This window comes from Oncorhynchus kisutch, linkage group LG26, assembly GCF_002021735.2.
Source record: "Oncorhynchus kisutch isolate 150728-3 linkage group LG26, Okis_V2, whole genome shotgun sequence".
NCBI classification, from domain to species: Eukaryota; Metazoa; Chordata; class Actinopteri; order Salmoniformes; family Salmonidae; genus Oncorhynchus; species Oncorhynchus kisutch.
The window spans coordinates 52,090,377-52,116,598 of NC_034199.2; the positions used below are offsets into that span (position 1 = coordinate 52,090,377).

At 46.8% G+C, this 26,222-nt stretch overlaps 1 protein-coding gene across 1 annotated transcript in view; it reads right to left on the bottom strand.

The window, feature by feature from the left end:
* trpm2 (transient receptor potential cation channel, subfamily M, member 2) overlaps positions 1 to 26,222 on the bottom strand; it is a 101,963-nt gene that overhangs the window by 25,162 nt on the left and 50,579 nt on the right. The window contains exons 10-19 of the mRNA XM_031806118.1: positions 17,780 to 18,151; positions 13,442 to 13,609; positions 12,908 to 13,040; positions 3,441 to 3,586; positions 2,751 to 2,863; positions 2,121 to 2,225; positions 1,796 to 1,877; positions 1,461 to 1,610; positions 1,214 to 1,332; positions 484 to 616 (exon numbers count right to left, since the gene is read on the bottom strand). Of these exons, the coding sequence (XP_031661978.1) occupies positions 484 to 616; positions 1,214 to 1,332; positions 1,461 to 1,610; positions 1,796 to 1,877; positions 2,121 to 2,225; positions 2,751 to 2,863; positions 3,441 to 3,586; positions 12,908 to 13,040; positions 13,442 to 13,609; positions 17,780 to 18,151 (1,521 nt within the window). The remainder of the gene's footprint in view (positions 1 to 483; positions 617 to 1,213; positions 1,333 to 1,460; positions 1,611 to 1,795; positions 1,878 to 2,120; positions 2,226 to 2,750; positions 2,864 to 3,440; positions 3,587 to 12,907; positions 13,041 to 13,441; positions 13,610 to 17,779; positions 18,152 to 26,222) is intronic.

Here is a 26,222-nt window from a genome sequence, read left to right on the forward strand (position 1 = left end):
AGCAAGTGCAAGCTAGCTAGCTAAATTGCCATAAATGTTTAATGCTTTTAGACCTGTCCCCAAATTTAATGTAATTGGTTCAGATATTTTAACCTGCGTGTCGTGGTCGTGTTTGGTGTAGGGGGACAAAATAATTGTATGCACGATGGCGCACGCGTGCAGCCGGTTTGGTTCCGTGTTAGTATGAAATATAGGAGAAAGATTGTTCAAACCGCGCAGCCGGTTTGGGTTCCGTGTTAGTATTAAATATAGGAGAAAGATTGTTCAAACCATGCTTCTCCCTGTATTGGATTTTGGATTGTTTACATTCTGCACAACCTAAAACCCTTGGTTGCAATCTACCATTCAGTATTATATTTTATAACAGGGGTATATTTTAGGACTCATCATTTTAGTCTGTATAAAATGTAGGATGTAAACTCTCTGTCTGTAAGAAGAGAACACAATAACATGAAGTTAATGTGTATCAATCCATCCTCTCACCATTCTCCTGACGATGATGATCTTGGGGCCCAGAGTTTTACTGATGATGAATATGGCCATGAGACGAAGACAGAAGATGATGAAGTCGATACACAGGATGACCTTCCCTGCATAGAACAACCTGGTGGTCAGTCTGCAAGTGAAATATACAGTAGATCAGTAGTATGAGATCATCTCTTGATAGACATTAACGCTGGAATCATTAATGGTGAAACTGCCACTGCCATTTGCTGTATTACATTGCTACTGCACATGGAGCTGTTTCCCCACAGCGGAGTCCATCTTTAACGCTAGCTAGCGTTTCCTACAGTTTCCTACATCAGCTGATGTACGAAGGGCTATATAAATAAATTTGATTTGATTTGATACAGCGGAGTCTATCTTTAACGCTAGCTAGCGTTCCCTACAGCGGAGTCCATCTTTAACGCTAGCTACAGTTTCCTACAATGGAGTCCAACTTTAACGCTAGCCAGCGTTCCCTACAGCGGAGTCCATCTTTAATGCTAGCTACCATTCCCTACAGTGGAGTCTAACTAGCGTTCCCCACAGCGGAGTTCTCCTTTAACGCTAGCTAGCGTTTCCTACAGTGGAGTCCATATGTAACGCGAGCCAGTGTTCCCTACAGCGGGGTCCATCTTAAATGTTAGCTACCATTCCCTACAGTGGAGTTCATCTTTAACGCTAGCGAGCGTTAGAGGAAGAAGAACATGAGGAAGAGGAGACAGCTCACCTGAATGCCAGGCCGATGATGAAGAGCAGTATGGACAGAAAGTCTAGAATGTTCCACATGTCATTAATGTACATATCAGCCTTCTTACGGAACCCAAACCCATCTGGGTCATGGAACAGCTGAGGGCACAAACAACACATAGTTAATACTGTAGACACATCCATCTTCTAACGTCATACTCGTTTGGCCAATTTATTTAGACTAGGATGTGTGTGTGTGTGTGCGTGCACAGGACAATGTGTCTCACCTGTCGGACCTCCTCACAGACCAATGAGATGAGCCAGACATAGAGAAGCCCCTCCCTCCAGGAGGGCGTGGTCTGGAAGTCGATCATCAGCACCACAGAAAACAGCAGCAGGAAGCTGAAGTAGGACAAGATGTTCCAGTAGAACTTCACCTGTATGGGGAGAGGTCAACAGAGGTCAGGGGCCAGGTAAGGTTTAACAACAACAGTAGAACTTCACCTGTATGGGGAGAAGTCAACAGAGGTCAGGGGTCAGGTAAGGGTTAACAGCAACAGTTGAACTTCACCTGGAGAGAGATGAACAGAGGTTAGTGGTGAGGGGTTGGGTAAGGGTTTACCTGAGGAGAGGTGAAGAGGCTGACCAGCCGGGTGGAGACTGTCAACGGCTTCAGACCCAGAGGGTTCCTGGCAGGGAGGTCACTGAGGGGGTAGACGGCAAAGGTGAGAGGTCAGGAGGGAGAGGTCAGGGGTGAGGTGTCAGGTAAGTGTTTATAGCTGCAGAATGTAACTCAATATGCAACAGAAATGTCAATGTCACCCTTTGTCCTTCTAGTGCACTACTTTAATAGGGAATAGGGGGCCATCTTGTTAAGACCCCCAGTCTACTTTTATAGGGAAGAGGGGGCCATCTGGGACAGACTCTCAGTGTATAATCAGACTCACTGTACAGGATACTTCCTCCTGGTGCAGGCCTGGCTTCCTGTTAATGACTCCATGGTGAGCAGCTCAGCACTCCTCTCTGCCTCTCTCTGGATGGACTCATCACGCCTGGGGGATTAGAGAGGATTTTACTCATCCAGACCCAGAACATGTTCAGCGTTTAGTCATTTATACATCCAGTTAGATTCACTTCCCTGAGTGAGCAAGATGGCAGTTCAGTCTTCTACCATTGGTGTTGCTGCAGCCATGTGGTGTGCCTGAGGTTTTACGACATTCTCTCTCCTCACCCAGACTCTGTCCTCCTATCTCTGGTAAACCACTACATTGTTACAGAGCTGTGGCCAGCAGTACCTACCTGAATCCCAGGAAGCCAGTGTAGATGAGCAGGAAGAACAGCACAGAGTAGCACCCTCCACAGAGGGGTTAGTGGACAGAGGTTAGTTACCTGAATCCCAGGAAGCCAGTGTAGATGAGCAGGAAGAACAGCACAGAGTAGCACCCTTCACAGAAGGGTTAGGGGACAGGGTTAGGGGTTAGGGGCCTGGGTTAGGGGACAGGGTTAGGGGCCACGGTTAGGGGCCAGTGATAGAGGTTAGGGCTTAGGGGCAAGGTTAGGGATCAGAGATTAGTTACCTGAATCCCAGGAAGCCAGTGTAAATGAGAGGGAAGAACAGCATACATAGCAGCACCCTCCACAGAGGATTGTCAGCCGCCAGCTCCCCACACCAGATCTGGGTCAGGAGAGCCTGGGGGAAACAGAACAGAAGACTCAGGATCAGATCTGGGTCAGGAGTTCCTGGGGGAGACAGAACAGATGACTCGGGACCAGTTCTGGATCAGGAGAGCCTGATTATGGATCAGTTCTGGATCAGGAGAGCCTGAGGTTTTGGGGGAGGCAGAACAGACGACTCAGGACCAGTTCTGGATCAGGAGAGCCTGGGGGAGACAGAACAGATGACTCAGAACCAGTTCTGGATCAGGAGAGCCTGGGGGAGACAGCATAGACAACTCGGGACGAGTTCTGGATCAGGAGAGCCTGGGGGAGACAGAACAGACGACTCAGGACCAGTTCTGGATCAGGAGAGCCTGGAGGAGACAGAACAGACGACTCAGGACCAATCACAGAAACAGTGCTACACAACACACATAAGGGAACACCTGCTTTAGAAACCGTTTAATCCACTACTACTCCACTAGATCTCACAAGACCAAAGGAAGTGTAAGGAAAATATTTGCGAGAAGTGTGATTAATTAAATACAATTCAAAAGGCTAGTGATAATATAACTGGAGTTACCTGAACCCCACAATGACCTTTGACCTACCTGAACCCCAGAGTGAGCAACAAAGCTCTTGTCATCAGCCTCCAGAGCCAGCCTCAGACAAGTGGTTTGACCCCAGGATGAAGAGATCCGGATTAGCAGCCTCTGGGCACGCTCCTCATCACAGCAGTGGCACTCATTGAACACACCTGAGACAACACACACGCACACAGGACATACACTGAACACACCTGACAGACAGGACAAGACCACTCACGGAACACACCTAAGAGAGACAGGACTTGGTCACTCAGTCTCACCACAAGATAACAGGATTGACAGATGGGAGAATAATTTGTAAAATAACTAAGTCTGCTCATTAATTTCCAGTGCTTGACTTGGACTGAAATAGATGTCAGTACTCATTTTTGGTGTCGGTACAATTTATATTTAGGTGCAGGGCCCAGTTGCATAAAACCCTTCAGAGTTTACCTTAAGGAATTACCTTAATAACTACATGAGTGGAACAATTCAAATCAAAATCAAATCAAATCAAATGTATTTGTCACATACACTTGGTTAGCAGATGTTAATGCGAGTGTAGCGAAATGCTTGTGCTTCTAGTTCCGACAATGCAGTAATAACGAACAAGTAATCTAACAATTCAAAAAAAAACTACTGTCTTATACACAGTGTAAGGGGATAAAGCATATGTACATAAGGATATATGAATGAGTGATGGTACAGAGCAGCATAGGCAAGATACAGTAGATGATATCGAGTACAGTATATACATATGAGATGAGTATGTAAACCAAGTGGCATAGTTAAAGTGGCTAGTGATACATGTATTACATAAGGATGCAGTCGATGATATAGAGTACAGTATCTACGTATGCATATGAGATGAATAATGTAGGGTAAGTAACATTATATAAGGTAGCATTGTTTAAAGTGGCTAGTGATATATTTACATCATTTCCCATCAATTCCCATGATTAAAGTGGCTGGAGTAGAGTCAGTGTCATTGTCAGTGTGTTGGCAGTAGCCATTCAATGTTAGTGGTGGCTGTTTAACAGTCTGATGGCCTTGAGATAGAAGCTGTTTTTCAGTCTCTCGGTCCCAGCTTTGATGCACCTGTACTGACCTCGCCTTCTGGATGACAGCGGGGTGAACAGGCAGTGGCTCGGGTGGTTGATGTCCTTGATGATCTTTATGGCCTTCCTGTAGCATCGGGTGGTGTAGGTGTCCTGGAGGGCAGGTAGTTTACCCCCGGTGATGCGTTGTGCAGACCTCACTACCCTCTGGAGAGCCTTACGGTTGAGGGCGGTGCAGTTGCCATACCAGGCGGTGATACAGCCCGCCAGGATGCTCTCGATTGTGCATCTGTAGAAGTTTGTGAGTGCTTTTGGTGACAAGCCGAATTTCTTCAGCCTCCTGAGGTTGAAGAGGCGCTGCTGCGCCTTCCTCACGATGCTGTCTGTGTGAGTGGACCAATTCAGTTTGTCTGTGATGTGTATGCCGAGGAACTTAAAACTTGCTACCCTCTCCACTACTGTTCCATCGATGTGGATGGGGGGGTGTTCCCTCTGCTGTTTCCTGAAGTCCACAATCATCTCCTTAGTTTTGTTGACGTTGAGTGTGAGGTTATTTTCCTGACACCACACTCCGAGGGCCCTCACCTCCTCCCTGTAGGCCGTCTCGTCGTTGTTGGTAATCAAGCCTACCACTGTTGTGTCGTCCGCAAACTTGATGATTGAGTTGGAGGCGTGCGTGGCCACGCAGTCGTGGGTGAACAGGGAGTACAGGAGAGGGCTCAGAACGCACCCTTGTGGGGCCCCAGTGTTGAGGATCAGCGGGGAGGAGATGTTGTTGCCTACCCTCACCACCTGGGGGCGGCCCGTCAGGAAGTCCAGTACCCAGTTGCACAGGGCGGGGTCGAGACCCAGGGTCTCGAGCTTGATGACGAGCTTGGAGGGTACTATGGTGTTGAATGCCGAGCTGTAGTCGATGAACAGCATTCTCACATAGGTATTCCTCTTGTCCAGATGGGTTAGGGCAGTGTGCAGTGTGGTTGAGATTGCATCGTCTGTGGACCTATTTGGGCGGTAAGCAAATTGGAGTGGGTCAAGGGTGTCGGGTAGGGTGGAGGTGATATGGTCCTTGACTAGTCTCTCAAAGCACTTCATGATGACGGATGTGAGTGCTACGGGGCGGTAGTCGTTTAGCTCAGTTACCTTAGCTTTCTTGGGAACAGGAACAATGGTGGCCCTCTTGAAGCATGTGGGAACAGCAGACTGGTATAGGGATTGGTTGAATATGTCCGTAAACACACCGGCCAGCTGGTCTGCGCATGCTCTGAGGGCGCGGCTGGGGATGCCGTCTGGGCCTGCAGCCTTGCGAGGGTTAACACGTTTAAATGTCTTACTCACTTCGGCTGCAGTGAAGGAGAGACCGCATGTTTTCGTTGCAGGCCGTGTCAGTGGCACTGTATTGTCCTCAAAGTGGGCAAAAAAGTTGTTTAGTCTGCCTGGGAGCAAGACATCCTGGTCCGTGACTGGGCTGGGTTTCTTCCTGTAGTCCGTGATTGACTGTAGACCCTGCCACATGCCTCTTGTGTCTGAGCCGTTGAATTGAGATTCTACTTTGTCTCTGTACTGGCGCATAGCTTGTTTGATAGCCTTGCGGAGGGAATAGCTGCACTGTTTGTATTCAGTCATGTTACCAGACACCTTGCCCTGATTAAAAGCAGTGGTTCGCGCCTTCAGTTCCACACGAATGCTGCCATCAATCCACGGTTTCTGGTTGGGGAATGTTTTAATCGTTGCTATGGGAACGACATCTTCAACGCACGTTCTAATGAACTCGCACACCGAATCAGCGTATTCGTCAATGTTGTTGGCTGACGCAATATGAAACATCTCCCAGTCCGCGTGATGGAAGCAGTCTTGGAGTGTGGAGTCAGCTTGGTTGGACCAGCGTTGGACAGACCTCAGCGTGGGAGCTTCTTGTTTTAGTTTCTGTCTGTAGGCAGGGATCAACAAAATGGAGTCGTGGTCAGCTTTTCCGAAAGGGGGGCGGGGCAGGGCCTTATATGCGTCGCGGAAGTTAGAGTAACAATGATCCAGGGTCTTTCCACCCCTGGTTGCGCAATCGATATGCTGATAAAATTTAGGGAGTCTTGTTTTCAGATTAGCCTTGTTAAAATCCCCAGCTACAATGAATGCAGCCTCCGGATAAATCGTTTCCAGTTTGCAGAGAGTTAAATAAAGTTCGTTCAGAGCCATCGATGTGTCTGCTTGGGGGGGGATATATACGGCTGTGATTATAATCGAAGAGAATTCTCTTGGTAGATAATGCGGTCTACATTTGATTGTGAGGAATTCTAAATCAGGTGAACAGAAGGATTTGAGTTCCTGTATGTTTCTTTCATCACACCATGTCACGTTGGCCATAAGGCATACGCCCCCGCCCCTCTTCTTACCAGAAAGATGTTCGTTTCTGTCGGCACGATGCGTGGAGAAACCCGCTGGCTGCACCGCTTCGGATTGCGTCTCTCCAGTTAGCCATGTTTCTGTGAAGCAGAGAACGTTACAGTCTCTGATGTCCCTCTGGAATGCTACCCTTGCTCGGATTTCATCAACCTTGTTGTCAAGAGACTGGACATTGGCAAGAAGAATGCTAGGGAGTGGTGCACGATGTGCCCGTCTCCGGAGTCTGACCAGAAGACCGCTTCGTTTCCCTCTTTTTCTGAGTCGTTTTTTTGGGTCGCTGCATGGGAACCATCCCGTGGCACTGGTTGTAAGGCAGAACACAGGATCCGCATCGCGAAAAACATATTCTTGGTCGTACTGATGGTGAGTTGACGCTGATCTTATATTCAGTAGTTCTTCTCGACTGTATGTAATGAAACCTAAGATGACCTGGGGTACTAGTGTAAGAAATAACACGTAAAAAAAACAAAAAACTGCATGGTTTCCTAGGAACGCGAAGCGAGGCGGCCATCTCTGTCGGCGCCGGAAGTATTATAAGTATTATGTATTATGTATGTATTATGTATGTATTATGGATTGTTGTAATGCTAATGGTGACATGGGTAAAGAATTTATGTACCAAAGACATTGACACTTTTCTCAGCATGTCCAGGTGAATGAAGAGGGCGAACTCTGATCCTGAGAGTGAAACTGACCTATATCCAAATTGCAATTCTTGATGATAATGATAATACTCAGGAACTGTAGCAAGTTTATGCTAATGGAACATAGAGTCCATGGGCATTGCCTTATAAATAGTGAGATCATGATGCTTGTCCTGGGTCATGTTCATTAGGCACTAAACGGAATAAATCTTATTAAACCTGGAGTCACTACCTGGATTTATCCAACAAGATATGCTAATATTAGTTTAGACAGATGGTGCTATAGGGATGGAAATGGCTGTGTCCACCATGCTAATCAATGGGAGTATGCTCAGTTTCAACATGATTTGTTTCGTACTGATGAAAAATGTACTCTGACTTAGAGTGCTGAGAATTTCTTAACAATATTTTAATGTCTTATTAAAGCTTGTAATTTTCTTTTAAGTTGAGAGAAGTCTCAAAATGGGGGATTGTGATAGAAAAATTACAACATTGTTTAAAACTGTTTATGCATAGAATAGGTATGATGAGTACTCTCTCATCTGTGTCTACGGGACTGAGTTGGGCCTCTGGGGTTTGAACTGACAGTTTACTTGGTGATAAAGCCTAAAGACTGCCTTCCATAGAAAACATGTGGTGGGTCTAACTGAGATAGAGAGAGCGTGGAGGAGTAGAACAAAACTCTCATTGTTCCTAATCATCCTGGCCGGGTTGGGGGTTAAAACAACACTAGGTGCAGATAACCAAGAGATGAACCCAAAGTGACTTGTGATGCCCCCTGATCTGCATGGGAGGGGTGGAACCAGCCATGACCAAACATTTTTAATGCTATATAAGAACCAGGATTCCTCTGGGAGGTTAAGCTATGTTCCAATCCCAATACCACAACACACACTACAGACGGTCGACCAGCTTCATTATTAGCAGGTTTCAGGTAAGACCCAAGTGCAGACTGTTTTGAAGTGCAGACTGTTTTGAAGTAACAATGTTTATTGCAACAACAGAGGAAGGCAAACGACAGGTCAAGGCAGGGCTTTCTCCTATAGAGCTCCATTTTTATGGAATGGTCTGCCTACCCATGTGAGAGAAGCAGACTCGGTCTCAACCTTTAAGTCTTTATTGAAGATTCATCTCTTCAGTAGGTCCTATGATTGAGTGTAGTCTGGCCCAGGAGTGTGAAGGTGAACGGAAAGGTACTGGAGCAAAGAAAACACCCTTGCTGTCTCTGCCTGGCCGGTTCCCCTCTCTCCACTGGGATTCTCTGCCTCTAACCCTATTACAGGGGCTGAGTCACTGGCTTACTGGTGCTCTTCTATGCCGTGCCGAGGAGGGGTGCATCACTTGAGTGGGTTGAGTCACTGACGTGGTCTTTCTGTCTTGGATGTGCCGTGGTTATATCCAGCCTGTTTGGCCTTGTACGGGCGTATCATCGAATGGGGCCACAGTGTCTTCTGAACCCTCTTGTCTTAGCCTCTTGTATTTATGCTGCAGTAGTTTATGTTTCGGGGGGCTAGGGTCAGTCTGTTATATCTGGAGTATTTATTCTGTCTTATTCGGTATCCTGTGTGAATTTAAGTATGCTCTCTCTAATTCTCTTTCTCTCTATCGGAGGAACTGAGCCCTAGGATCATGCCTCAGGACTACCTGGCATGATGACTCCTTGTCCACCTGGCCGTGCTGCTGCTCCAGTTTCAACTGTTCTGCCTGCGGCTATGGAACCCTGACCTGTTCACTGTGATTACTATTATTTGACCATGCAGGTCATTTATGAACATTTGAACATCTTGACCATGTTCTGTTATAATCTCCACCCGGCACAGCCAGAAGAGAACTGGCCACCCCTCATTGCCTGGTTCCTCTCTAGGTTTCATCCTAGGTTTTGGCCTTTCTAGGGAGTTTTTCCTAGCCACCGTGCTTCTACACCTGCATTGCTTGCTGTTTTAGGTTTTAGGCTGGGTTTCTGTACAGCACTTTGAATAATCGCTGATGTAAGAAGGGCTATATAACTAAATACATTTGAATTTGAATTGGATCGTCTCGCTGTGGTTCCCCGACGGGGGTGGTCTGGTGGTTGACTAAGCCTATAGAGCCCCTGTCCAGTGCTCTAAAGACCCATGGGAATGGAGAGGGGTTGAGTGTGGATTCCCAGCTCGGACGCCAGGGTAACGTCCATGAGACTCGCGTCGGCCCCTGAGTCAATGAGTATCTGGAGAGACTTGGACTGGTCGTCCCACCACAGGTTGGCACGGAGAGGGCAGCGAGCAAGGGGGATGATTTTTTTTTTAAGACCCACCAGAGTACTCACTCCAACGAAAGAGCTGGGTCTCTTGAAGGGACAGGTAGACACATAATGACCAACAGTAGCGCAATACAGACAACTCTGGGTCTCAAGTCTGCTTATGTGTTCGGCTGAAGACAGCCTAGCCCTGTCGAGCTGCATCGGCTCGGGAAGAGGGAAATCGGCAGTCTCCGGAGTCTCTTGGAGGGACTCGGGTAAGGTCGGATCATCTTGGGGACGTAGACCACAAGGACTTCATCAGATGCCAGGTGGGATCCGTGATTGAGGGATTGGAACCGCAATCTGATCTCTTCTCCTACGTTCCCGTAGCCGGCCATCGATCTGGATGGTTAAAGCGATGAGTGAGTTGAGATCTGTCGGTAGTTCTCGGGCTGCCAGCTCATCCTTTACCTCATCCGATAATCAAAACAACGCTTCTGGGTCGAACAGGTTCCATGTTCCTCCTCTGCTACCGTGCGGAACTCCACCGCATAGTCTGCCTGAGGGAGTCCTGCCGAAGCTGGAGTAACTTCCGGGCAGCCTCTCTCCCGGACACTGGAGTCTCAAACTTAACTCACCTCCGCCACGAATACCTCCAGACAGAGGCAGACGGCGGATTGTTGCTCCCACACCACCAGGCGAGTGCCCTCCCGGACATCAGCGTAATAATGTACACTATCTTCGAGCAGTCCAAGGGGAATGAAGAAGGCTGCAGCTTGAAACCAAGTGGGCACTGGGAGAGAAAGGCCCAGCAGGTTTTGGAATCTCCATCGTAGTGCTCCGGGGGAAGTAAGAGGCGGCAGGGTAGCCTAGTGGTTAGAGCATTGGACTAGTAACCGAAATGTTGCAAGTTCAAATCCTCGAGCTGACAAGGTACAAAATCTGTCGTTATGCCCCTGAACAGGCAGTTAACCCACTGTTCCTAGGCCGTCATTGAAAATAAGAATTTGTTCTTAACTGACTTGCCTAGTAAAAAAAAAAAAAAGAGGGTCCCGGGAAACCGGGATGACGGCGTTGCTACCAGCCGGGTTACTGAGAGGCTGGGAGGCTGCCTGGTAGGCAACCCATGGAATTGGTTCCGCAATGTTTCCGATGTAAGGTCATGACGTTCGGCCTGAACCCTTCCATTAACAGCGAAGCAACTCCTTGTGTCTATTATTGATGGCTCCTTAGGAAGAGATGGCAATGCGGAGCTGGTCCAAGTCTGCTGTGTCAGTCATGGCCAGTTCGTACTATCAGGTTTCAGGTGAGACCCAAGTGCAGACTGTGTTGAAGTAACAATGTTTATTGCAACAACAAGGGCATGCAAACGACAGGTCAAGACAGGCAGGGGTCGATAATCCAGAGTCCGGCAAAGGTACAGGACGGCAGGGTCAGGAGCAGAGTGGTCAGGCAGGCGGGCTCAGAGTCAGGACAGGCAAGGGTCAAAACCAGGAGGACAAGAAAAAGAGAGACTCGGGGAAAACAGGAGCTGAGAAAACACTGGTTGACTTGAACAAGCAAGACGAATTGGCACAGACAGACAGAAAACACATAAATACCCAGAGGATAAGTGGGGAAGATGGGCGACACCTGGAGGGGGTGGAGACAAGCACAAGGACAGGTGAAACAGATCACCGTAAGTAGCTACAGGAGGGTAGTGTGTACATCACTGGGGCTTCCTGCCATCCAGGACCTCTATACCAGGCGGTGTCAAAATTGTCAAAGACTCCAGCCACCCAAGTCATAGACTGTTCATTATGCTATCGCACGGAAAGCAATACCGGAACGCCAAGACCAAAAGGCTCCTTAATTAATAACAGCTTCTACCCCCAAGCCATAAGACTGCTGAACAGTTATGGAATGGCTACTTGCATTGGCCCCCTTATTTTGTTCAGATTTATTCTTTGCACTGACTACTTGTTATTGTTATTTTATTGTGTTACTATTTTTCCTTTAGTTTATTTTGCAAATGTTTCTTATTTAAAAAAACTGCATTGTTGGTTAAGGGCTCATACAGTTAATTCAGAAACTATTCAGACCCCTTGACTTTTTCCACATTTTGTTACATTACAGCCTTATTCTAAAATTGATTCAATCAAAAATTATCCTAAAAATCTACTCACAATACTCCATAATGACAAAGCGAAAACAGGTTTTTCAAAATGTTGCACATTTTTAAAACATTAAATATTATTTACATAAGTATTTAGACCCTTTGCTATGAGACTCAAAATTGAGCTCAGGTGCATCCTCTTTCCATTGATCATCTGTGAGATGTTTCTACAACTTGATTGGAGTCCACTTGTGGTAATTCAATTGATTGGACATGATTTAGAAAGGCACACACCTGTCTATGTAAGGTCCCACAGTTGACAGTGCATGTCAGAGCAAAAACCAAGCCATGAGGTCGAAGAAATTGTCCGTAGAACTTAGAGACAGGATTGTGTCGAGGCACAGATCTGGGGAAGGGTACCAAAAAAAAACATGCAGCATTGAAGGACCCAAGAACACAGTTGCCTCCATCATTCTTAAATGGATGAAGTTCCAAACCACCAAGACTCTTCCTAGAGCTGGTCACTCGGCCAAACTGAGCAATCAGGGGAGAATGGCCTTAGTCAGGGGGGTGACCAAGAACCTGTTGGTCACTCTGTCAGAGCTCCAGAGTTCATCTGTGGAGATGGGAGAACATTCCAGAAGAAAAACCATCTCTGCAGCACTCCGACAATCAGGCATTCATGGTAGAGGGGCCAAACGGAAGCCACTCCTCAGTAGAAGGCACATGACAGACCATGAGAAACAAGATTCTCTGATCTGATGAAACCAAGATTGAATTCTTTGGCTTGAATGCCACATCCGGAGGAAACCAGGCACCATCCCTACGGTGAAGCGAAGCATGATGGTGGCAGCATCATGCTGTGGGGATTTTTTCAGCATCAGGGACTGGGAGACTAGCAGGATCAAGGGAAAGATGAACGTAGCGAAGTACAGAGATATCCATGATGAAAACTTGCTCCAGAGCGCTCAGGACCTCAGACTGGGGCAAATGTTAATATGGACAGTATGTCTTAGTGTGTCGGCTACTGTAGCGATGGTTAATAAGGACAGTATATATTATTGTGTCGGCTACTGTACCGATGGCGTGTGTCTCATAGTGTTTGGCCAGTTCTCTCATCTCCTCCGCCTCATCCTCCTCTTCCGCTCCTTCCTCAGCCAGCTTCTTCAGGATCTTACTAGCGGCCAGAGCTGCTGACGTACAGTCCCGGGACTGCAGAAAACGAACAAACATGTTAAGAGTAATAATATTTTTTCTCTAATCATATATTCTTATTTAGTCTGTTTCCAGCATTTTGCTTTAACTGCAGAATAAATACTTTGGGACAACTGGATAACTGGATAACTAGATAACTAGATAACTGGATAACTAGATAACTGGATAACTAGATAACTGGATAACTGGACAACTAGATAACTGGATAACTAGATAACTGGATAACTGGACAACTAGATAACTGGATAACTAGATAACTGGATAACTAGATAACTAGATAACTGAATAACTAGATAACTAGATAACTGGATAACTAGATAACTATATAACTGGATAACTACACTAGACAGTCAGTTCCATATTTAGAATGCCCTGCACTGGTTCCTAACCTACTCTACCTGCTCCCAGGCGATCTCAGCCAGCTCTTTCTGGTTCTGCAGGATGGCCCAGAGGAAAAGGTCTCCGCCTGGGTCTCTGAAAGTCTCCTCTCCCCTTTCTGAATCTCTGCCTGGTCCTCTGTCTGGGTCTGGCGAGGCCTGGAGCTCCAGCTGCTCTTTAGGTGGCAGCTAGCACAGAACAGATAGGTGGGTCAGTAGACTGCACAGAACAGATAGGTGGGTCAGTAGACAGCACAGAACAGTTAGGTGGGTCAGTAGACAGCTAGCACAGAACAGATAGGTGGGTCAGTAGACAACTAGCACAGAACAGATAGGTGGGTCAGTAGACAGCACAGAACAGATAGGTGGGTCAGTAGACAGCACAGCACAGATAGATGGGTCAGTAGACAACTAGCACAGAACAGATAGGTGGGTCAGTAAGCAGCACAGAACATATAGGTGGGTCAGTAAGCAGCACAGAACAGATAGGCGGGTCAGTAGACAGCACAGAACAGATAGGTTGGTCAGTAGACAGCAGAGAACAGATAGGTGGGTCAGTAGACAGCACAGCACAGATAGGTGGGTCAGTAGATAGCACAGCACAGATAGGTGGGTCAGTAGACAGCACAGAACAGATAGGTGGGTCAGTAGACAGCACAGAACAGATAGGTTGGTCAGTAGACAGCACAGCACAGATAGGTTGGTCAGTAGACAGCACAGCACAGAACAGATAGGTTGGCCAGTAGACAACTAGCACAGAACAGATAGGTGGGTCAGTAGACAGCACAGAACAGATAGGTGGGTCAGTAGACAGCACAGAACAAATAGGTGGGTCAGTAGACAGCACAGCACAGATAGGTGGGTCAGTAGACAGCTAGCACAGAACAGATAGGTGGGTTAGTTAGTTAGTTAGTTAGTTAGTTAGTTAGTTAGTTAGTTAGTTAGTTAGGTTAGTTAGTTAGGTTGGTTAGTTAGGTTAGTTAGTTGGGTTAGTTAGGTTAGTTAGATAGGTTAGTTAGTTAACATACTCTGTTTCACGGAATCATGGCTCTCTCCAGATATACTGTCCCCGTCCATATATCCAGCTAGGTTCTATATACATCGCGCGGACAGGAAGAAAGAACTCTCCGGGAAAAAGATAAGTGGAGATGTATGTTTTATGATTAACTACTCATGGTGTGGTTGTGGTAATGTACAGGAACTCAAGTCCTTTAGTTCACCTGACCTGGAATACCTCACCATCAAATGCTGATCGCAACACCTTCCAAAAGAATTCTCTTCAGTCAACGTCACAGCCGTGTATATTCCTCCTCTAGCCGATACCACGACATCTCTCAAGGAACTACACTGGGCTTTGTGCAAACTGGAAACCGTATATCCCGAGGACGTATTTATTGTAGCTGGGGACTTTAACAAAGGAGATCTGAGTAAATGCTACAGAAGTTTTATCAAAACATCGCCTGCGCTACTGGTGGCTCAAAAACTCTCAACCATACCTACTCATGCAAAACACCAGTCTCAATGTCAACAGTGAAGAGGCGACTCCAGGATGCAGGCCTTCTAGGCAGAGTTCATCAATTAGCCTTTTAAAATGATAACCTTGGAGTAGCTAACACAACGTGGAGTGATTGTTGCTGTTAATGGGCCTCTAGATATTCCATAAAAAATCTGCCGTTTCCAGCTACAATAGTCATTTACAACATTAACAATGTCTACACTGTATTTCTGATCAATTTGATGTTATTTTAATGGACAAAAAAAAATGTTTTTCTTTCAAAAACGAGGACATTTGTAAGTGACCCCAAACTTTTGAAAAGTAGTGTGTGTATGTACATAAAAATATATCACTCCTGTCTCCGACAGGGTCTCTATTTTTTAATTCCATTCTTTTACTTTTCAGATTATTTTACTGAACTGTTGGAGCTAGGAACACAAGCTTTACGCTACACCCGCAATAACATCTGTTAAATATGTGCATGTGACCAATAACATCTGTTAAATATGTGTATGCACCAATAACATCTGTTAAATATGTGTATGGACCAATCATATCTGTTAAATATGTGTATGGACCAATAACATCTGTTAAATATGTGTATGTGACCAATAACATCTGTTAAATATGTGTATGGACCAATCATATCTGTTAAATATGTGTATGGACCAATAACATCTGTTAAATATGGACCAATAACATCTGTTAAATATGGACCAATAACATCTGTTAAATATGGACCAATAACATCTGTTAAATATGTGTATGGACCAATCATATCTGTTAAATATGTGTATGGACCAATCACATCTGTTAAATATGTGTATGGACCAATAACATCTGTTAAATATGTGTATGGACCAATAACATCTGTTAAATATGTGTATGTGACCAATAACATCTGCTATATATGTGTATGGACCAATAACATCTGTTAAATATGTGTATGGACAGATAACATCTGTTAAATATTTGTATGTGACCAATAACATCTGCTATATATGTGTATGGACCAATAACATCTGTTAAATATGTGTATGGACCAATCACATCTGTTATATATGTGTATGTGGTCAATACAATTTAATTTGATTTTGATTTGATTTGATTAGGTGGACAGATATAGAAACCAGACACATATAGTCTCTATAAAGTATATCTAGCCGGCAGCTACAGAAATCGGAGACATGTGACTCACCAGCTGGATTCGGTCTTTGAAATTGTGTTTTTTTACATTGGATAAAAGTAGAGACTCAGAGCTACAAAATGGTATACCACACACTGCGTTTGATGAACAATGGGAAAGTAATTCTGCTTTGAAAGTTGATCAACTTGTAAACACACTTTTGAGAAAATGGCCTTTGAATGTTTTGATACCTAGTGAAGAGCTCTTCTTTGTCTATACCCATTCAGCATTGTTCACACCCCCTTAAGCTTTAGCCCCACCCATCTTGTTTCGCTCTCGAAGGGCACACTCGACGCTCTGGCCGATGATTTGTTTACCTCTGGATAACAGGAAAACAGCCTAACCAGCTCTGCTGGCAACAATTTCATTACTCTTTTTTGCCGACGTTTACTGACACCGGCCATATTCAACGGGTGTTGTACACTTTAGCTTAAGACGTGTAGCTACCTAGCTAGGTAAACAATGAACCTAGCTAGGCAAACAACGTGTAAGATCACACACGTCACGTAACGATAGCTAATGAGCCAGCCAGTTAACGTTAGCTAGTTAAACAACAATTAACATAGTGCCAAATCATGTCGTTACTATCTTACATGAATCTGCTGAGAACTAAACAACCAGGTTCAATGTTAGCTAGCTAACATTAGGCTCTAACTAGCAAAGCAACCGGTTCTGGGATACGAATAATAACATCATCCACAACGTTAGCTAGGGAGCCAGCCAGCTAACATCAGCTAGATGGCTAACAGCACACTTTAGCTTGAAATGAAACATTGTCAAAATGATAAACGTGTAATATCTGAAAATGTAACTAGCTAACGCTAGACTATCTTACCTTTATACATCATCGCGCATGATGGATGCGTCTCCCTGTCATGGATGCCATGCCATGGTTGCCCTTAGTTTGAAGATGTAATCCAGAGACAGGTGTTTCCTCCATGTCTTTAGCTATCATAATCTAATTCCACTGATTTAAAAACTTTCCTCCAGAAAGTGGAGAGCAACACTTATACAGCTCCACTACACAATATTTTTTTTTAAAGCCACGTTTGACAGGATTACCAATACAGACTGACTAGCTCAAATAGACAGAAGCCCTCTGTATGGCAGATCAATCCGAACTTCTCTCGGCATGTCCAGCATACTCATAATCTCAGCCAATCATGGCTAGTGAGAACGTTGTTGTCTTTTTCTGTGGCTTAACCAACAAGGCTCGTAATTTAACAATTTTATTCGTATTTACAGATGGCATACAACTTTGATATTAAGGCATTTCCAGAAGGCATTTCTGCCAAAAAACGCATTTTGATCAAATATAAATTTAAAAAACATTCAAATGGCTCTCTTGTGAAGTCATTACTTGCGACATACGCCTAGTTTTCTGAAACGGGTCACATATAGTCTCTATAAGGTATATCTAGCAAGCTGCTACAGAAACCAGACATATAGTCTCTATAAGGTATATCTAGCTAGCTGCTACAGAAACCATAGACATATAGTCTCTATAAGGTATATCTAGCTAGCTGCTACAGAAACCATAGACATATAGTCTCTATAAGGTATATCTAGCTGGCAGCTACACGAGACATCTAAACAACTGGCCACGATATTATGACCCACACCAGATCCACTGCTTCTGTCACCATGGCGATGCTGTCTGACACAGTTTGATACTCACTGTGACAGCGACATCCTCCTTGGGCTCCTTTGGGTACCTGGTGGAATGCAGGCCAGGCAGGGGGTAGAGGGGCTGGGTGAAACTGCCCAGTAGGTGGCGTATCTCATCCGAGACGTGACTGAGAGAGATGGTCCTCCCTGCAGCACCCCGAGGACTCAGGGTCTGACTACGTCGGCTCTTCTCGGTCTGGATGCGTTTGGCTAGGCGGCGTAGGAAGAAGCAGGAAGTGGGCAGCTGGGTGTAGAGGTCACACAGAGTGGTCTGGTCCCCCAGGAACTCTCTCAGACACACTCCGTTCTCCAGGAGCAGCTGGACAAATTGCGGCTTGTGGCCCAGCAGGGCTGAGAACATGGCCTGATGCAGGTCACTGGACTGGACAGGAGAAGAGTGATTTCTTCAACATGATAATAATACTGTAATCTTGGAATTACCTTTTAAAATATTACATTTTGTCTATTACCATTGACTCTGTACCGGTACCCCCTGTATTTCACCTCCACATTTACTCTGTACAGGTACCCCCTGTATATAGCCTCCACATTGACTCTGTACCGGTATCCCCTGTATATAGCCTCCACATTTACTCTGTACCGGTACCCCCTGTATTTCACCTCCACATTTACTCTGTACAGGTACCCCCTGTATTTCACCTCCACATTTACTCTGTACCGGTACCCCCTGTATTTCACCTCCACATTTACTCTGTACCGGTAGCCCCTGTATTTCACCTCCACATTTACTCTGTACCGGTACCCCCTGTATTTCACCTCCACATTTACGCTGTACCGGTACCCCCTGTATTTCACCTCCACATTTACTCTGTACCGGTAGCCCTGTATTTCACCTCCACATTGACTCTGTACCGGTACCCCCTGTATATAGCCTCCACATTGACTCTGTACCGGTACCCCCTGTATATAGCCTCCACATTGACTCTGTACCGGTAGCCCCTGTATATAGCCTCCATATTGACTCTGTACCGGTAGCCCCTGTATATAGCCTCCACAGTGACTCTGTACTGGTACCCCCTGTATTTCACCTCCACATTGACTCTGTACCGGTACCCCCTGTATATAGCCTCCACATTGACTCTGTACTGGTACACCCTGTATATAGCCTCCACATTGACTCTGTACCGGTACCCCCTGTATATAGCCTCCACGTTGACTCTGTACCGGTACCCCCTGTATTTCACCTCCACATTTACTCTGTACCGGTACCCCCTGTATTTCACCTCCACATTGACTCTGTACCGGTACCCCCTGTATATAGCCTCCACATGGACTCTGTACCGGTACCCCCTGTATATAGCCTCCACATTGATTCTGTACTGGTACACCCTGTATATAGCCTCGACATTGACTCTGTACTGGTACCCCCTGTATATGGCCTCCACATTGATTCTGTACTGGTACACCCTGTATATAGCCTCCATATTGACTCTGTACCGGTACCCCTGTATATAGCCTCCACATTGACTCTGTACCGGTACCCCCTGTATATAGCCTCCACATTGACTCTGTACCGGTACCCCCTGTATATAGCCTCCACATTTACTCTGTACCGGTACCCCCTGTATATAGCCTCCATATTGACTCTGTACCGGTACCCCCTGTATATAGCCTCCACATTTACTCTGTACCGGTACCCCCTGTATTTCACCTCCACATTTACTCTGTCCCGGTACCCCCTGTATTTCACCTCCACATTTACTCTGTACCGGTACCCCCTGTATTTCACCTCCACATTTACTCTGTACCGGTAGCCCCTGTATTTCACCTCCACATTTACTCTGTACCGGTACCCCCTGTATTTCACCTCCACATTTACGCTGTACCGGTACCCCCTGTATTTCACCTCCACATTTACTCTGTACCGGTAGCCCTGTATTTCACCTCCACATTGACTCTGTACCGGTACCCCCTGTATATAGCCTCCACATTGACTCTGTACCGGTACCCCCTGTATATAGCCTCCACATTGACTCTGTACCGGTAGCCCCTGTATATAGCCTCCATATTGACTCTGTACCGGTAGCCCCTGTATATAGCCTCCACAGTGACTCTGTACTGGTACCCCCTGTATTTCACCTCCACATTGACTCTGTACCGGTACCCCCTGTATATAGCCTCCACATTGACTCTGTACTGGTACACCCTGTATATAGCCTCCACATTGACTCTGTACCGGTACCCCCTGTATATAGCCTCCACGTTGACTCTGTACCGATACCCCCTGTATTTCACCTCCACATTTACTCTGTACCGGTACCCCCTGTATATAGCCTCCACATTGACTCTGTACCGGTACCCCCTGTATTTCACCTCCACATTGACTCTGTACCGGTACCCCCTGTATATAGCCTCCACATGGACTCTGTACCGGTACCCCCTGTATATAGCCTCCACATTGATTCTGTACTGGTACACCCTGTATATAGCCTCCACATTGACTCTGTACTGGTACCCCCTGTATATAGCCTCCACATTGATTCTGTACTGGTACACCCTGTATATAGCCTCCATATTGACTCTGTACCGGTACCCCCTGTATATAGCCTCCACATTGACTCTGTACCGGTACCCCCTGTATATAGCCTCCACATTGACTCTGCACCTGTACCCCCTGTATATAGCCTCCACATTGACTCTGTACTGGTACCCCCTGTATATAGCCTCCACATTGACTCTGTACCGGTAACCCCTGTATATAGCCTCCACGTTGACTCTGTACCAGTACCCCCTGTATATAGCCTCCACATTGACTCTGTACCGGTACCCCCTGTATATAGCCTCCACATTTACTCTGTACCGGTACCCCCTGTATTTCACCTCCACATTTACTCTGTACCGGTACCACCTGTATTTCACCTCCAAATTTAATCTGTACCGGTACCCCCTGTATTTCACCTCCACATTTACTCTGTACCGGTAGCCCCTGTATTTCACCTCCACATTTACTCTGTACCGGTACCCCCTGTATTTCACCTCCACATTTACGCTGTACCGGTACCCCCTGTATTTCACCTCCACATTTACTCTGTACCGGTAGCCCTGTATTTCACCTCCACATTGACTCTGTACCGGTACCCCCTGTATATAGCCTCCACATTGACTCTGTACCGGTACCCCCTGTATATAGCCTCCACATTGACTCTGTACCGGTAGCCCCTGTATATAGCCTACATATGACTCTGTACCGGTAGCCCCTGTATTATAAGCCCTCCACAGTGACTTCTGTAATGGTACCCCCTGTATTCACCCTCCCACATTGACTCTGTAAACCGGTACCGCCCCTGTATATAGCCTCCCAAAAGTGACTCTGTACTGGTACCCGCCTGTATTTCACCTCCACATTTACTCTGTACCGCGTACCCCTGTAATATAGCCTCCACATTGACTCTGTACCGGTACCACCCTGTATTTCACCTCCACATTGACCTGTACCGGTACCTCCCTGTAGATAGTAGCCCCCCTCACATTGATTCTGTACTGGTAGTAAAAAAACCCTGTATATAGCCTCCACATTGGACTCTGTAACCCGGTACCCCCTGTATTTCAACCTCCACATTGACTACTGTACCGGTACCACCCCTGTATATAGCCTCCACATTCACTCTGTACTGGTACCACTCTGTATATTAGCCTCCACATTGATTCTGTACTGGTACACCCTGTAATTATAGCCTCCATATTGGACTCTGTACCGGTACCCACTGTATATAGCCTCCACATTGACTTCTGTACCGGTACCGCCCTGTATAATAGCCTCCACATTGGCACTCTGCACCGGTACCCCTGTATATAAAGCCTCCACATTGAACTCTGTACTGGTACCCCCTGTATATAGCCTCCACATTGACACTGTATAGCCTCCACGTTGACTCTGTACCGGTACCCCCTGTATGTCACCTCCACATTTACTCTGTACCGGTACCCCTGTATATAGCCTCCACATTGACTCTGTACCGGTACCCCTGTATTTCACCTCCACATTGACTCTGTACCGGTTACCCCTGTATATAGCCTCCACATTGACTCTGTACGGTACACCCTGTATATAGCCTCCACACTGACTCTGTACCAGTACCCCTGTATATAGCCTCCACATTGACTCTGTACCGGCACCCCCTGTATATAGCCTCCACATTGACTCTGTACCGGCACCCCTGTATATAGCCTCCACATTGACTCTGTACCGGTAGCCCTGTATATAGCCTCCACATTGACTCTGTACCGGTAGCCCTGTATATAGCCTCCACAGTGACTCTGTACTGGTACCCCCTGTATTCACCTCCACATTGACTCTGTACCGGTACCCCTGTATATAGCATCCACATTTACTCTGTACCGGTACCCCCTGTATTTCACCTCCACATTACTCTGTACGGTAGCCCCTGTATTTCACCTCCACATTTACTCTGTACCGGTACCCCCTGTATTTCACCTCCACATTTACGCTCTGTACCGGTACCCCTGTATTTCACCTCCACATTTACTCTGTACCGTTAGCCTGTATTTCACCTCCACATTGACTCTGTACCGGTACCCCCTGTATATAGCCTCCACATTGACTCTGTACCGGTACCCCTGTATATAGCCTCCACATTGACTCTGTACCGGTAGCCCTGTATATAGCCTCCATATTGACTCTGTACCGTTAGCCCTGTATATAGCCTCCACAGTGACTCTGTACTGGTACCCCTGTATTTCACCTCCACATTGACTCTGTACCGGTACCCCCTGTATATAGCCTCCACATTGACTCTGTACTGGTACACTGTATATAGCCTCCACATTGACTCTGTACCGGTAACCCCTGTATATAGCCTCCACGTTGACTCTGTACCGGTACCCCCTGTATGTCACCTCCACATTACTCTGTACCGGTACCCCCTGTATATAGCCTCCACATTGACTCTGTACGGTACCCCTGTATTTCCTCCACATTGACTCTGTACGGTACCCCTGTATATAGCCTCCACATGGACTCTGTACCGGTACCCCCTGTATATAGCCTCCACATTGATTCTGTACTGGTACACCTGTATATAGCCTCCACATTGACTCTGTACTGGTACCCCCTGTTATAGCCTCCACATTGACTCTGTACGGTACCCCTGTATATAGCCTCCACATTACTCTGTACGGTACCCCTGTATATAGCCTCCACATTACTCTGTACCGGTACCCCTGTATTTCCTCCACATTTACTCTGTACCGGTACCCCCTGTATTTCACTCCACATTACTCTGTACCGGTACCCTGTATTTCACCTCCACATTGACTCTGTACCGGTACCCCCTGTATATAGCCTCCACATTGACTCTGTACCGGTACCCCCTGTATTTAGCCTCCACATTGACTCTGTACGGTACCCCTGTATTTACCTCCACATTGACTCTGTACCGGTACCCCTGTATATAGCCTCCACATTGACTCTGTACCGGTACCCCCTGTATATAGCCTCCACATTGACTCTGTACCGGTAGCCCCTGTATATAGCCTCCATATTGACTCTGTACCGGTAGCCCCTGTATATAGCCTCCACAGTGACTCTGTACTGGTACCCCCTGTATTTCACCTCCACATGGACTCTGTACTGGTACCCCTGTATATAGCCTCCACATTGACTCTGTACTGGTACCCCTGTATATAGCCTCCACATGACTCTGTACGGTACCCCCTGTATTTCACCTCCACATTGACTCTGTACCGGTACCCCCTGTATATAGCCTCCACATTACTCTGTACCGGTACCCATGTATTTCACTCCACATTGACTCTGTACCGGTACCCCCTGTATTTCACCTCCACATTTACTCTGTACCGGTACCCCCTGTATTTCACCTCCACATTGACTCTGTACGGTACCCCCTGTATTTCACCTCCACATTTACGCTGTAGTCCGGTACCCTGTATTTACCTCCACATTGACTCTGTACCGGTACCCCCTGTATATAGCCTCCACATTGACTCTGTACCGGTACCCCTGTATATAGCCTCCACATTGACTCTGTACCGGTAGCCCCTGTATATAGCCTCCATATTGACTCTGTACCGGTAGCCCCTGTATATAGCCTCCACAGTGACTCTGTACTGGTACCCCCTGTATTCACCTCCACATTGACTCTGTACCGGTACCCCCTGTATATAGCCTCCACATTGACTCTGTACTGGTACACCCTGTATATAGCCTCCACATTGACTCTGTACCGGTACCCCTGTATATAGCCTCCACATTGACTCTGTACCGGTACCCCTGTATGTCACCTCCACATTTACTCTGTACCGGTACCCCTGTATATAGCCTCCACATTGACTCTGTACCGGTACCCCCTGTATTTCACCTCCACATTGACTCTGTACCGGTACCCCCTGTTATATAGCCTCCACATGACTCTGTACTGGTACACCCTGTATATAGCCTCCACATTGACTCTGTACCGGTACCCCCTGTATATAGCCTCCACACTGACTCTGTACCAGTACCCCCTGTATATAGCCTCCACATTGACTCTGTACCGGCACCCCTGTATATAGCCTCCACATTGACTCTGTACCGGTAGCCCCTGTATATAGCCTCCATGTTGACTCTGTACCGGTAGCCCCTGTATATAGCCTCCACAGTGACTCTGTACTGGTACCCCCTGTATTTCACCTCCACATTGACTCTGTACCGGTACCCCCGGTATATAGCCTCCACATTGACTCTGTACTGGTACACCCTGTATATAGCCTCCACATTGACTCTGTACCGGTACCCCCTGTATATAGCCTCCACAGTGACTCTGTACTGGTACCCCCTGTATTTCACCTCCACATTGACTCTGTACCGGTACCCCCTGTATATAGCCTCCACATTGACTCTGTACTGGTACACCCTGTATATAGCCTCCACATTGACTCTGTACCGGTACCCCCTGTATATAGCCTCCACGTTGACTCTGTACCGGTACCCCCTGTATGTCACCTCCACATTTACTCTGTACCGGTACCCCCTGTATATAGCCTCCACATTGACTCTGTACCGGTACCCCCTTGTATTTCACCTCCACATTGACTCTGTACCGGTACCCCCCTGTATATAGCCTCCACATTGACTCTGTACTGGTACACCCTGTATATAGCCTCCACACTGACTCTGTACCAGTACCCCCTGTATATAGCCTCCACATTGACTCTGTACCGGCACCCCCTGTATATAGCCTCCACATTGACTCTGTACCGGCACCCCCTGTATATAGCCTCCACATTGACTCTGTACCGGTAGCCCCTGTATATAGCCTCCATATTGACTCTGTACCGGTTAGCCCTTGTATATAGCCTCCACAGTGACTCTGTACTGGTACCCCCTGTATTTCACCTCCACATTGACTCTGTACCGGTACCCCCTGTATATAGCCTCCACATTTACTCTGTACCGGTACCCCCTGTATTTCACCTCCACATTTACTCTGTACCGGTAGCCCTGTATTTCACCTCCACATTTACTCTGTACCGGTACCCCCTGTATTTCACCTCCACATTTACGCTGTACCGGTACCCCCTGTATTTCACCTCCACATTTACTCTGTACCGGTAGCCCTGTATTTCACCTCCACCTTGACTCTGTACCGGTACCCCCTGTATATAGCCTCCACATTGACTCTGTACCGGTAACCCCTGTATATAGCCTCCACATTGACTCTGTACCGGTAGCCCCTGTATATAGCCTCCATATGACTCTGTACCGTTAGCCCCTGTATATAGCCTCCACAGTGACTCTGTACTGGTACCCCCTGTATTTCACCTCCACATTGACCTCTGTACCGGTACCCCCTGTATATAGCCTCCACATTGACTCTGTACTGGTACACCCTGTATATAGCCTCCACATTGACTCTGTACCGGTACCCCCTGTATATAGCCTCCACGTGACTCTGTACCGGTACCCCCCTGTATGTCACCTCCACATTTACTCTGTACCGGTACCCCCTGTATATAGGCCTCCACATTGACTCTGTACCGGTACCCCCTGTATTTCACCTCCACATTGACTCTGTACCGGTACCCCCTGTATATAGCCTCCACATGGACTCTGTACCGGTTACCCCTGTATATAGCCTCCACATTGATTCTGTACTGGTACACCCTGTATATAGCCTCCACATTGACTCTGTACTGGTACCCCCTGTATTTCACCTCCACATTGGACTCTGTACCGGTACCCCCTGTATATAGCCTCCACATTACTCTGTACCGGTACCCCATGTATTTCACCTCCACATTTCCTCTGTACCGGTACCCCCTGTATTTCACCTCCACATTTACTCTGTACCGGTACCCCCCTGTATTTCACCTCCACATTTACTCTGTACCGGTTAGCCCCTGTATTCCACCTCCACATTTACTCTGTACCGGTACCCCCTGGTATTTCACCCCACATTTACGCTGTACCGGTA